This window comes from Cupressus sempervirens, chromosome 10, assembly GCF_028749045.1.
Source record: "Cupressus sempervirens isolate cs-2001-9-10 chromosome 10, ASM2874904v1, whole genome shotgun sequence".
Taxonomy (NCBI): Eukaryota; Viridiplantae; Streptophyta; class Pinopsida; order Cupressales; family Cupressaceae; genus Cupressus; species Cupressus sempervirens.
Window position 1 is genome coordinate 119,666,612 of NC_143127.1, and position 14,433 is coordinate 119,681,044.

The 14,433-nt window shown below is 36.1% G+C and overlaps 1 protein-coding gene across 3 annotated transcripts in view; it reads left to right on the forward strand.

The window, feature by feature from the left end:
- The first annotated feature begins 9,121 nt into the window (after positions 1–9,121).
- Positions 9,122–14,433, forward strand: part of LOC149532885 (formin-like protein 18) — an 88,508-nt gene continuing 83,196 nt past the window's right edge. For 2 of the 3 annotated variants that reach the window (XM_089807185.1, XM_089807186.1), the window contains exons 1-4: positions 9,122–9,664; positions 9,962–10,665; positions 11,039–11,260; positions 11,381–14,319. In XM_089807185.1, coding sequence (XP_089663311.1) covers positions 9,592–9,664; positions 9,962–10,665; positions 11,039–11,260; positions 11,381–14,319 — 3,938 coding nt within the window. In that variant the 5' untranslated portion in view covers positions 9,122–9,591. Of the gene's footprint in view, positions 9,665–9,961; positions 10,666–11,038; positions 11,291–11,380; positions 14,320–14,433 lie in introns of those variants that run through there. The other variant, XM_089807187.1, reaches the window with a different exon arrangement.

The window sequence follows — 14,433 nt, forward strand, 5'->3', positions numbered from 1 at the left end:
CGAGCATAGGTAGAATGCAAACTATTAGAAGATTGTGAGTCCACCATTAAAAAATCACTTAAAGCCTCACCTACTTCCTCAAGAACAAAAGTATGCCAGAGTTGAAGATGGAGGTTAGGAAGTCATACCCATAAAGACATTTTATAGAAAGAATCAACAACTGGATTGAAGTCTTTGTGCCTAGGTTTTATCATCAGAGGATAGCAATTTTCCCATGTGAAAAAATGGTCACATAGAAAGGTTTTCCTATCCTTCATTGTATCAAATCTAACAACAAAGAAACCCTTCACCATGGGAAAGACTTGAACAACGTTTGTTAGATATGGCTCCTAGTGCTTGACAATCCAAGTGTGAAGCTCCTTAAAAGAAGGCCAACAGCCCCAGAACTGACATATAAAAACATCCTCCTCAAGGGGTACAACCCTTCTCTCAATCTTTGTAACTGCATCTTTCTCCAAATCAATTGCAATGGATTGATAGGCCGGGATGACATTAGAGACAAACTTATTGCTAGTCCTCAAACACCCACCTTTAACAAATTGGGCATAAGAGGGCCCATTCAAAACCTCCAAACCCTGCACCACAACCTCTTTCCATGTCACAACTTCTTTTAGAATGGCTTCATCAACAACAAAATGAGATAACAAAGATCTGATCTGAACCCCTCCAGTTGAAGCACCTCAGACCCAACAACTAGAGGAGAAACACCTCCCTCCGTAGTAAAAGGAGAAACCAAATCCTTAGAACTCACAGACAGAGGCTCGCCCCAATAGATATAGTTGCAACAATGAACACATAACCTAAAACCTCCATTGTCGAGATAGGAAACAATGAGGTTGAGGGCGGAGAACGTGCGTGCCAATGATTTCAAATTCACCATCATGGATATGTGGTATTGACAAAGTGAAATGTATTGTTGTCCATTGTTTTTGCAACATGTGGCATTTACAAGCATGCACATTGTTTATAGAGTTTCCCAGCCTTTCAAAACATATTTGATCTTTAATAAAAAATATATTATATTAATTATATAATAAATATTTTATGTATTATAAGACAAGATCCTATACCACACAATGATAAATTGTGAGCCTCTTATCTATAAAAAAACATTTCACATATTGCAATAACTTTTTAAATAAATAATAATTCATTTACATATTATAATAATAATAAAATTAAATATTTATTTATATATAATATAATCAAATTTTATATTGAATATTACTCAAGGTATAGAAATGTTGGTTTTATAAGGATATATTTAAGAAGTAATAGATTCAATTCTAAACTTAAATCTCTTGAAATGAAGTAAAACAAGGGTTGCGCGAGTAGCTCAAGTCCCTGCCTATGGCAAAGGAACATGAAGGAAGTGTAGAAGAAGGGAAAATACAATGTTAATTTTGTTCATCTAATCAATATAATTGCAATTTATTTCTTCCCACTCAATATTGATTATTGTTTCACTGCAACATTATTGAGGTTTTAAATGATGATATTGCAGATATAAGTTAAAATAACAAACTCATGTAATCTTAGAAGATACTTTTAATCTAAGGAATTGAACTGATTCTAAACTTGGCACCTCAAAAGTCAGTGATAGCTAAAGATTGGTTCAAGGTTGTTACAAAGGTTGAGTCCATCAAACTGATTGTAGATTGATAAGAAAATAAAATTTTAATCTTTTGCTCTAATATAGTTCTAAGATAAGAATTAATTTTTTATTTGGCATGCTTATCACCAAAGAAAATTTAGAAAAATAATATTTAAGATTAGGTTTTCTGCTTTGAACAATGGAAATATGACAATAGATTTTTGCATCTAAATATTAGAGCAGTAATGTTTATAGATTCAACAAATTAAAAGGACTTTTTCTTTTTATAAAGGACAAGAGCTTACTAAGCTGAAATTTAAATCACAATGTGCTAGATTGATGATCACATGTATAAAATATACATTTTCTAGGGTAATGCACAATTTCTTCATCAAGCTCAAAAACAATGCTTTGAGTATGTGTCATATTAATTGCTATTTCATCTTTGTACATTAATAGGTCATTCACTAGAAAGTTTATTAATTCATTAAATTGTCAAAATTTGAAACAAAACCAAAAGCACAAAGTAAAAGAAAACAAGCCATAAAATACATATATGTCTCTTACATTTTGAGTTCTTTTCAATTCCTAATTTTTTTTAGCTTATTTTTTCATATTTGTTTCTAGAGAGGTCATGTTTATCCAAGTTGTTTCAAAATCAGTTAGCAACAAATATGACTAGAATGCTTATTTTTTAACATTAGTCATTGGGCTAATTAGATTTGACATCATATTTTTTATTTCATTTTTAAAATATATTATTTATATCATAATTTAAGAATAGAAAAAATTTAAAAAAATATTAAAAATTAAACCAACATAAGTTAATGAATTAATTTAATATGTTATGTGGCTTGAAACACTAAACTTGGAACTCAATAGTAATTGACCCAAACAAATAATAGAGTTAATTAGATTTTTTAAAATAAATTTTAATTTTTTTATGTAATAAATAAGAAAATGTTAAAAATAAAAATAAAAATAGAAATAGAAATCTTGTATTTTAATGAATTCATTTGATATGATATGGTGCTCAAATTTTTAAAAAGAATTACTTATGAAAAGTAAAACAAATATTTATAATAATTCTTTTCTAAAATATATTTTTTCAATAAAATTTATTTTTAAGTATTATTCTTACATTGATACATTTAAATCTTCTTATATTTTAACTTCTTTGATTGTGTGGAAAATGTATCAAATATTAATAAAATAAATCTGATCAAAGAAACTATAACAATTTATTTAAGATAAATAATAAAATCAATTGATTAATGTATCAAATAATAATAAAATAAATCTAATCAAAAAAATTAAATTTATTTAAAATAAATAATATAATCAATTGGGGCTACAGAAACTAGCTAATTTGAATAAATAACAAGTAGTATTTACCCTAGGATGAAATAGAAGTAGATATAAACTATTTGACCTAGCATGTGAAACATTTTTTTTTCCTTCTCTATATAAGACATTTGAGCTAATATGTAAAACATTTCTAAATTCTCACCAAAAATGCAATTTTTAAAAATTCAAATAAACATAATCATGAAACTTCATAATTCCTTAGAAAAGTGATTGCATTAAATTTATTTAGATAATCCACAAACATAGCACATCATCTTGTGCATGTTAAAAACTAAGGTTCTTTCCATTGCCCAACTGAAAATAAAGCTTAATTTTCCAATGACATTAGTAAAAGATTTCCAATAAATTTTTGATTTGCAAAGAAAATTTCATTTAGATAAACTTAAATATCAATATTTAATCTTTTAAGAGACTAAGGGATTGATTACATTTGCTACCAAATCAATTACGAGAAAATTATAGATATTTGGACAGTTGCCAATGTATACTATTTCAAAGATTTTAACAATTCTATGATACAACGATGTTGTTTTTGGTGGACTCCAATTGTATTATTTTAGTAAAATGTAATATATTTTGTATTTTTATCACTCTTGGATCAATGTGAATGTAGCACCTTTTTCCCAATGGTGTTATTTAAACTTCTTTGTGAATAATTGATTCATTTTATCACGGATATGAAAGAAATTTTTTTAGAATATACGCCTTTATCTCTTTCTAAGAGGCTTTAGAATGTGGTTTCTGAGTCACATCTTTGTTTCAGAGTCATGCCTTTCAAAAGGAAGCATGTAAAAGCTCATAGTTTCATCCTTTAAACTATTACAGATTTGAAGAGATTGTATTTATAATTATTTTGACCACTTTTTTCATTAGCTTCATTATGTACAAAAAATAAAAATAAAAATCAGAATGACAGCTTAGAAGGGCAGAGAAACTTAGAGAAGATCGAAGATGCAAGGACTCACCATACAATGTAGAAGCACCCATTTTTCCTTTTGGATTTCTTGAGAGAATGTAGAAGCACCCATTTTTCCTTTCGGATTTCTTAACTCCTCTCTTGGATTGGACATGCTTGAGTTTCCATTGATTGGACATGCCCAAGTTTTTGTGGGCTAACATCAGGTAAACAAGAAGAGGGACAAGGCCATATGAGACACCCAACACAAGTGGGAAAAATAGGAGGAGCAAGAATCAACATGGAAATTGTATAAAAAAATGTCAAGACCCACCATACAGTGCAGAGGAGGTCATTTCTTTGTTTCATATCCGCAAAGCATGCCCCTATACGAAGCCAATTATATCTCCAATGAATGCACCAACATAAACATCCCCTTATCATTTAGTCTTGCCCCCATTCAATGCACCATACTGCTAGTAGATGTGGTCACCATCATCGTAACTCAAGATATAGTGTTTGGAGAGTTAGATAGATAGGTAGAGGATAGTTGGTTGCTCACCCTAGCTTCATTGCAAGCCATAGACAACTAACTAATCCTCAAAGAGCGTATGATATATTTCCATTGAAATAATGGAAATCTCAAAATCGTTACAAGCAGAATCCTGCAAATTGTCAAAGAATTTTATAAATTGTAAAATCTTACCTGAATGGCATCCATGAAAAACTAAGCTAATGCAGTGGCACATTGGTAACTTCAATCAATATGCAAAAATTAACATCCTTAATTATTATTCATGGCCCTATTCAATGCACCAGTAAGTGGATTTGGGTGCTATGGAGATTATCTTTTAATTTTTTAACATTTTGTATAAAATGAAAGCCACTTTATGGTTGCTGATGACTTCATTTTCTCTTCCTACTTCGAAGAAAATTGAAAAGTACTATATGAAATATCTTACCAGCAACTACATACAAAATGAAAAGACCTTCCTACATAAAACCAAACTATTATAGCTCATTAATATGAATATTATTATTTATGTTGTAGTTGGCTTGTATTTTCTATGTTTGAATGATGAAAGATGGACGAGCTTAATAAAAAGACTTGCAACATTGAAGATATATAGTATCTTGATAAAACGATAATATAAAATTTAACAATAACACCATGGATGGAGACCCTTAAATAACACATATGGTTACCATTTCAAGGATAAATTTTATGATAAAAACTTGCAATGAATACTTCTAATTTATTTAAAGCTTTCAAAGATTGTAGGCAATAAACCTTCCCATAATACTAGAATAAATACAACACAGATCTCACAACCACAAATTAGATCTCAAAACCACAAATTAGTTCCTGAGACAAACATCAACATAAATATCCAGGTATAAGAAGATAAGATGATTACAAATTAACATAAATATCCAGTTGTGACTAGCATACATGTGAGCATGTCCGGCTCCCAGTTACTTCTATGACATAGCTTGATATTACTGTTGTAGGAAAACATATATAGCTATATATAGAGAAAGCCTTCACTATATATACAGAAAGCCTTCAAACTTACACAAATTGAAGAAAGTACATACAATGTAGTCTTGGCAAAAAATCCCTAATAACATATATGAAATTCAACCCTTGTTTTTTTATCATATTAATCCCCAAAAGAAAAACACGAGGTTGCAGAGAAATTGTTGAATGTACATTTTTTCTTTTTCCTTTAAAAGCAACACTATTTGTAGTTGCACATACAAATTTGAATTCATAGATTCGTATGAGAAGAACATTGCAATGGAACATCCCTAATGGAGAAAATCTCAATTCCACGGCCAACACTGGCAAGGATAATGCAGTGCTTCACCACATCAAAGGCGAACTTTGACGACCTCCTCTTTGGCCATCCCTACTCCATATACTCCTTAGATCTGGTAGATGACAATGACGAATCTGCCCTCTAGCAGGATCTGGTGACCTACATAACCTTTAGATTTCTTCATTCATTCTACCTCGAATTGATTATGATAAACTCACTAAACTCAGCGGCCAACAAATTGGTCCCAAAAATAAGCTCAAAATTATAAATCAAAACTTTGAAGAAACTACCAAGCCCGTAACCATAATTTGAAAAAATAAAAAATTGTGATGTTTCCACAATTAGAGATTTGAAGACAAAGAAGCAACAATAATTCTAATATGAAATCAAAATAAACAAGAAGCAACCCAAATTGCAGTACCAGATCCATGGAAAAGTCTAAATGTCTCTCCAATTTTTTTGATGAATAGTCCTTTCCTTATACTAATTTAAAAAAAAATAAAGTTACATATTCACAAAAAAAGGCGGCCGAGGGAAACAAGATCACCTCGTGAGTTCATACGGCCAAAGGCCGGATATCAACTATTCATAAAAAAAAACTTCAGAAAATGTAAAAAATCCTCAAGCTGCCAATGCAGTGCCAGCCGAGGGAGGAGGATCCTTATCATCAGATCCCCACCCAAGGGTGAGTGAGTAGATGGCTCAAGGAGAGCCCATTTGACATTTGACACACTATTTTATGCAGCAATCTCTACCATTTACGTCCACCTCAACACATGCAAGAAAATATTTACAACCACGTATCCTTCTTCAAAATGTCATTTGTAACATTTTCATATTTTCCTTCATATTGCTGAGGAAAAAGAAAAAGACTCCCAAGAAAAATGACAAGAACCAATGATAGAAATAGAAATTTATATTTATGAAGCATGTTTAATTGGAAAATTTCTGAACACTATTTTTTCATAATTTTTCCATTTTACACAGTTCCCAAAATGAAAACTAACAATTAGAAAACAAATTTGCGAGCTCCATGTGTATATAAATTTAGAACATGGAGGGTCAACATCATCTAAATACTTATTCTCTAATTCAACGCAATCATTCGTGGAAGCTCTTCCACTGCGGTTGCAACGCCAAGACCAATGGAAAATGGCGTAGCAATGTCCTAACATCAACATTAAAATTTAACATTAAATGAAGATGTTGACAAATTCAATATTTTTTAAATAAATAGTTAAATAACTAGAAAATACGAAACAAACAAAACAAACCTCACATCCCAACAACCGAAAGAGAATTAACGATAGCCGACCTTGACATTCTGTAAAGCTGCAAAATGCATGATGCACTCACACTCACGGGAAACAGATTTCACTTCCAACGAGTTTCACGACAACTGCCGTATTTCATTTTACCCGTCAACAAACAACAAATTTCGTGCGTGTAAATCATTCTCCGCAACTTGACGGTGGGGCCCGCGCACTAGAGATAAACCGACGGCTTTTACCCACGACAAAAATTCCCACGTCCAAACGGTCTGCAGGCTAACGTTTTCCGTTACGTCAGCTACGCCGTCCGTCTTTGGACGGCGGGAAAAGGTAAGCGGAGGTCGTGGTTTCGAGTCTCGGGGCGGATGCGGAGCGGCACCTAACAGGCGGCAAGCAATACAGAATACCTACAACATTTATTATAAAGTAGGGCCCACCACTCTCCGTGCTGAGGGGATGTCCGAACTGCACATGATTTTATCCCAGATATATTTCCGTTGAGGTGAAGCTTCGACTGTAGAGTGCATTTAATTATTATATTTGAATTGCCCTCTTTTCAGCCTACACAAAAGGGCTCTCGCAATTACGACCGATACTCTTGCGAGGCGCTCCACTTTGGGTTTCGCTGTTTATATCGATGGGAGAGGTGTTTTTATTAATTATTAGCATGGATTGTTGTTGTCTTTTGTGTAGGTTTTTGTTTTGTTAACTAGAACAAATTAATGTGATTGCAATTCATTTAGGCATGGTCATAATCAGTTGAGAAGGATCCAATTTGTTGCTTTTCTTTTAGTTCATTCACATTGGGAATTTGTTTTGTGTTAATGCCCTATCAAATCAAATTTCACTCAATTCTAAGAATAATGCTATTTTTGATATTTAGTTTCATTGAATTCTAAGAATAATGCTATTTTTGATATTTAGTTTATTTAGTTTATTGTTGGTTGAATTTTAAGAATAATATCATTTTTGATATTTGTGTTTTTGTTTTAATGAGTAAGTCAAGTATATATATTTTTATATTTTAGTGTCAATAAACAATCAATTGTATAATTTAGAATTTTAAAGTCATCTTGAATTGTTTATGAAGAGAATCATTGTGCACAATGAGCAAAATCACTATTAATACTTTATTACAAATAATGAAGGTATGGAGATTATTAATGAGAAGAGATAGATTATGAAACTTAAATTGAGAACAACATAAAAATACTAAAGAATCAATTGACCAAACTCAAGAAGTAAACCTAGAACAACCATTGATCCTTGGTAATCAATTTTCTTTTGTTGTGAATTTGGACTAAGAATCTACTATCGATATAACTTATTTATCCTTAAATGAAGTGTTTAGAGACCCAACTTTTTAGAATGTCCATATATTTGCCTTAAATGAAGCACAAATCATATGTCATTTTGTTTCTATTGACCCACACATGCCAAGAAGACAAACCTTGTTAACCCCCTCCTTTTGGAGCCTAAGTCTTTTTCTCGTTCCTTAACAAAGAGGTTGGAGTTGTGTGGAAAGATTGTTAGCTCATGGAGGAGACCCTTTACTATACAAAATGGTGGACAAACTAGTACTATAAAACTATCTAGATATTGTCCACTATGTAAGATTTAAGTATTTTATTATTGGGTAGATGTCTCCATACACAATGATGCAAAGATTATTATTATTTTTAAATAGAAATAATTAGACTATATCTCGAACATTTTCCAATTAAATCCACTACAATAAAAATATATTTCTATTATTTACACTCTTATTTTTAAAAATATATATATTTTTAATATTGAACTCCATAATAATCCTTCGTATGACGAATCCTTCTATAAATGATTTTTTTGGGTTTAGATGAGTTCCTCCTCTTTTCCATATATTTATTACTTATAAATAAAAAATACGTTACAAAAATTTAGGACCTGTGTACATAGTAATGAACCATGCAACAAATTTATTGCGGATCTCCTTGTACATGCTTTATTTTCAAATTTTACGTAGGTATAAAATCGCGAAATTGAAGTAATGGAAATATCGTGGTATAAAACTACTTCAAGTTGACGACGTGGAAAGTGAACGTTGTACGACGTGTTTGAAAACTAATTTACGCCACGATTAATTGGCGCGGCCGCGTGTAATATATGGGGGTAGGAGTGGGAGAGTGAGTATAAAGCCCGGGTAAATGGAAAAAACCCGGGTTCGAACACGGGTGGGTTTGCGGTCTGCCACGCTACTGGGTGTTCTCGGGCTTTTCTTTTCTCCCTTCTGGCACGTACTCTGCAGTTTGCTTGCTTTTGCTGCAAAAGGAGATGATCAAACAATTCGACAATTGATGACTCTGTTCTTTTGAGGGATGTGCAGGACTATCGATTTTGATCATCTATGAAGCTTCTTACAGTTTTTCCACCATTATTTATTCTGCTCTGCTCTCCTTTCCCTTCCATTTGTTTATTTTTTATTCTTCTTTCACTTACTGGAAGATTTCTGCGGCATTTGGAAGTCCGGCGCAGCGATCTGTCTGGGATCGCTAATCTGTACAGGATATATTGTGAAGGATCCATCGATTCTCGTTCGATTATTAGCAGAAACGAGGTGTCATTCAGCTGCGACAATCTTAACCTCATCGACAGCATTAGAGAATGTCTTTGTTTAAAAGGCTTTTCTACAGAAAGCCGCCGGACGGGCTCTTTGAGATTTCCGAGCGCGTTTACGGTTAGTTTTCCGATCACTGCGTTTTATTTCAATTCAATTGTGTTTTTATTTCTATGGGCAGGTTGAATTGATCACCGAAGAAAATGCAACAAAGTAATTGAAATCATGACATTTTTTTGTCTTGATATTCTGGAAAACCAACATATCTTCCCTCATATTTGGGGCTCTGTAAAAGATGAGCATTTGTTTCCTTTAAGGTTTTAGATTCGAAGAGTAAACGATAAACTTACATAATACGCTGTTCGCTGTTTTGATTTTGTATTTGGGGTTTAAGAAGTTCAATTTTGGGCCGTGCAGTGTTCGACTCCTGCTTCTCAACAGAGATTACGGACGAGCGGGCTTATAAGAAGTACTTGGCAAACATTGTTACACAGTTACATGACCAATTTAGGGATTCTTCATTCATGGTATTTAATTTTAGGGAAGGGGAGAAACAAAGCCAGCTCACAGAGATTTTGTCTCCATTCGACATGACTGTAATGGACTATCCCAAGCAATACGAAGGATGTCCCCTGCTCTCGCTTGAAATGATCCACCATTTCTTGAAGTCAAGCGAGAGTTGGCTAACCTTGGATCAAAAACACAATATATTGCTAATGCATTGTGAAAGAGGAGGGTGGCCTGTGCTGGCTGTTATGTTGGCCGGTCTTCTTATTTACTTAAAACAGTATCCAGTGGAACAGAAGGCATTAGACACAGTTCACAGACAAGCACCCAGGGAGCTTCTGCAACAGCTGTGCCCTTTGAATCCTATACCTTCTCAGCTCAGGTATCTTCAATACGTATCAAGAAGGAACATTGGGACAGAATGGCCCCCTCTTGATAGAGCCATGACATTGGATTGCCTCATGCTTAGAGTCATCCCCAACTTTGATGGCGAGGGAGGATGCAGACCTATTTTACGTGTTTATGGTGTGAACCCCTTTAGTGGCGATGATCGGGCATCCGAATTGCTCTTTTCCATGGGAAAAAAGAATAAGAACGTACGATATTACTCTCAGGTATTAATAGTTTAGTTCTTAAGAAGGGATGCCAATACTTTTTGTTTAGAACTTGTTTTTATTGTTTCCATTTAATAATTTAAGAAGAATGATGGTGTGCATCACTATATGGGGAAAAACCTCGTTAATTCAAAAAACTGAGATATGAATTATTATTTTTGAATTTTGTTGTTCCTGGTGTCGGTTTCGGATCGTGGAAGTTGTTAGTGGATAGGAATTAACTCCTTTATGCGAATGGATTCCTACCATTAGACTTATAGATTTCGAGTGCCTATGTTAGACTGCTGATGGCAAGTTCCAATGACCCATTGGATTAAACCGCAATTATACTGACCTTCTGTCTATTAATTTACTTCAAAATATTCCATTGCAGGCAGATTGTGATATTGCCAAAATTGACATCCGCTGTCATGTGCAAGGCGATGTTGTTCTTGAGTGCATCAATTTAGATGCAGAATTGGAACAGGAAGAGATGATGTTTCGGGTTATGTTCAACACTGCATTCATTAGATCCAATATTTTGATGCTAAATCGTGATGACATTGATACTTTATGGAGTGCAAAGGATCGTTTTCCAAAGGATTTCAGGGCAGAGGTGTGCATTCTTTATCTCATTTATATGTAACTAGTTGTTTGTTGTACGTCAGTGACTAATATTCGTGTTATGTCTACTTATAAACTTACGACACTGGATCGGGGTTCTATGGATAATCAGGTTCTTTTCTCTGACCTAGATACTGCTTCATCACCTCTCAATGTGGCAACATTGAGAGAAGAAGAAAAACACATTCTTCCAGTGGAAGCATTTGCGAGGGTGCAAGAAATCTTCAGCAATGTGACCTGGATTAATGGTAAAGAGGATACTGCAATTCACATACTTGAGAAGATAACGGCATCAACTCCTCTTCAAGAAAATCAGGAGGCACCGGCGAAGCAGCAGATAGAGGCAAAATCACAGACTGAAAACAAACACGAGGACAATGACAAGGATGATACTGCGATTCGCATAATTCAGCAGATATTGGCGTCAAGTACTCTTAGAGAGAATCAGGAAACACTGGTGAAGCAACAGATAGAGGCCGAATTGCAGACTCAAAACAAACAGGAGGATGGTCAAGAGAATGGTTCAGACAATTTGTTTTCTTCACAGCAAAAGGAGGAGAATCAGGACAAACAGGTGAAGCAGCAAATTGAGGTGAAACCACCGATACAAAACAAACAAGAAGACAGTAGAGAGATTGGTTCAGATAATTTGTTTTCTTTGCAGCAAAAAGAGGAAAATCTGAACATTCAGGTGAAAAAGCAGATTGAGGTGAAAACACCAACACAAAACAAACAAGAGAATGGTTCAGACAATTTGTTTTCTTCACAGCAAAAGGAGGAGAGTCAGAACATACAGTTGAAGAAACAGATTGATGTGAAGCCACAGACACAAAACAAACAAGAAGACAATCAAGAGAATGGTTCAGCCAGTTGTTTTTTTCAACAGAAAAACAACGAGAATCAGGACATACAGGTGAAACAGCAGATCGAGGTGAAACCAGAGATACAAAACAGACAAGAAGACAATCAGGAAAAAATCATAAATTCTGATTCAGAAATTTTGTTGACTTCACAACAAGAGGTGGAGAAGCAGGAGATGCATTGGAACCAAATAAATCAAGTTGAGAAGCAAGATAGAGCCATAACTTCGGATTCCAATTATTTGTTGTCAGAAGAGCAAGAGAAACAGGAGGATAAACAAGAGATTATAGTACCTTCTGATTTAAATGATACATCAGTTTCACCTATCTCAACTTTGTTGGTGCAAGATTTGTTTCCAGAAGAAGAGGACATAGATTGGAAGGAACTCCAAAGCTCGCGTTTATTACCTGGGCAGCCAAAGGCTTTAAGTCCATGGACACAACCACCTTTTTTTTCAGATAGTATCGCTAATGCAAATGCTAATGTTTCACAGCCACTATCTGTACCTCCTCCATCAAGATATCATAGTGCACCAGCAGCTCTTGGAATCCTTTCTTTATTGCAACTCCGTGCTGTATATAGAAATACTGTAGAAGTAAATTCAACTTCTGCCGAAACCCCTGTGCATGGGAGGGCTTCCAACTTACGTCCATTTCGGCCTGTTTCCATTGTTACTCCTTTGCCATCACCTTCTCCATCATTACCTCTGTCAGGGAAGGATTCCTCCTCGTCATCTTCTTTAACTCCTATGAAGATTCAAATACCACTTACAAATCCTTCCCCACCGGGAAGTAGTCATATGGCTCATACTCCTACACATCCTCAAAGTTCACTCCCAGTCCCTCGCTCTCCTGTATGGTTGGGAATTAATACAGCAGCAAACTGTCCAGCCTCACCTTCCCCTTCCCCTCGTCTGCCTTGCCTTGAATCCTCCAAACGTCTGCCACCAACCTCTCACTTGACTCCTCATTTGGGCGCTCCTGTTCCTCCTCCTCCTGCCCACCCACCATCACATACTTCATCTCTTGCCATGACATCCCCCCCGCCACCTCCTTTACCACCCCCACCACTCCCCCCTCCCATGCCTCATTTGCAAAATCGTACCTCTCATCTTTTCCCATCAGCCCCACCAACACCACCTCCCCCTCCCCCTCCTCCCCTTTCTAGATCTATAATGACTACACAATCCTCACCACCTCCACCACCACCACCACCTCCTCCTCCCTTTCCAAGATCTATAACTACTACACTGCCCCCACCTCCTCCCCCTCCACTGCCCCCTCCAAGATCTGAAACTCTTGCAACATCCCCATTGCCTCCACCTCCACTACTTCCTCCAAAATCTAGAACTTTTGCACCTCCCCCACCACCACCACCTCCCCCTCCATTGCTTCCTCCAAAACTTGGAAATTTTGCACCACCAGCCCCAGCCCCACCACCACCACCTCCACCACCTCCTCCTCCTTCTAGATCTGGAATTGTCCCACCACCCTCACCTCCTCCCCCTCCACCGCTTCCTCCAAAATTTGGACCACCACCACCACCACCACCACCACCACCTCCTCCTCCTCCTTCAAGATCTGGAACTGCCCCACCACCCCCACGCCCACCTCCTCCCCCTCCACCTCTTAGATCTGGAACTTCTGCACCAGTCCCACCTCCTCCCCCTCCTCTTCCTCAATCAGGAATTAGTGCCCCACCTCCACCTCCACCTCCTCCTCGGTCTGGACTTGTTGCACCACCCCCACCGCCGCCTTTGCCTCCTGGAGGTGGTGTTCGTAACTCTCCTCCTCCTCCTCCACCACCACCACCACCAGGAAATAATAGGGGAGCACCACTACCTCCTCCTCCTCCAATTGGTAGGGGAGCACCACCTCCTCCTCCAATTGGCAGGGGAGCACCACCTCCTCCTCCTCCTCCTGGAGGGCGTAGCATTCCTCCACCACCACCAACACTACCAAGTGGGAAAATGCCAAACGGTACTATTAGTCCATTGTCTGGCCAAGCACCACGAGCTTCTGGACCCCCACCTCCTCCTGTAGGAAGAGGACGAGTATCTCCAGGATTTGGATCGCCTTCTCCTGCAACACCCAAGCGATCATCATTAAAGCCATTGCATTGGATCAAAGTAACGAGGGCTGTGAAGGGAAGCTTATGGGCGGACACTCAGATATATAATGAAGCAACTAAGTACTTCTCTAAGCATCCTTTCTAGTATCTACTATTTTCTTGTCATTAGCATTTAGAGCACATTATGGTCATGACTTTTCATTATTTTGGATTGAATTTACAAATAATCTTTAA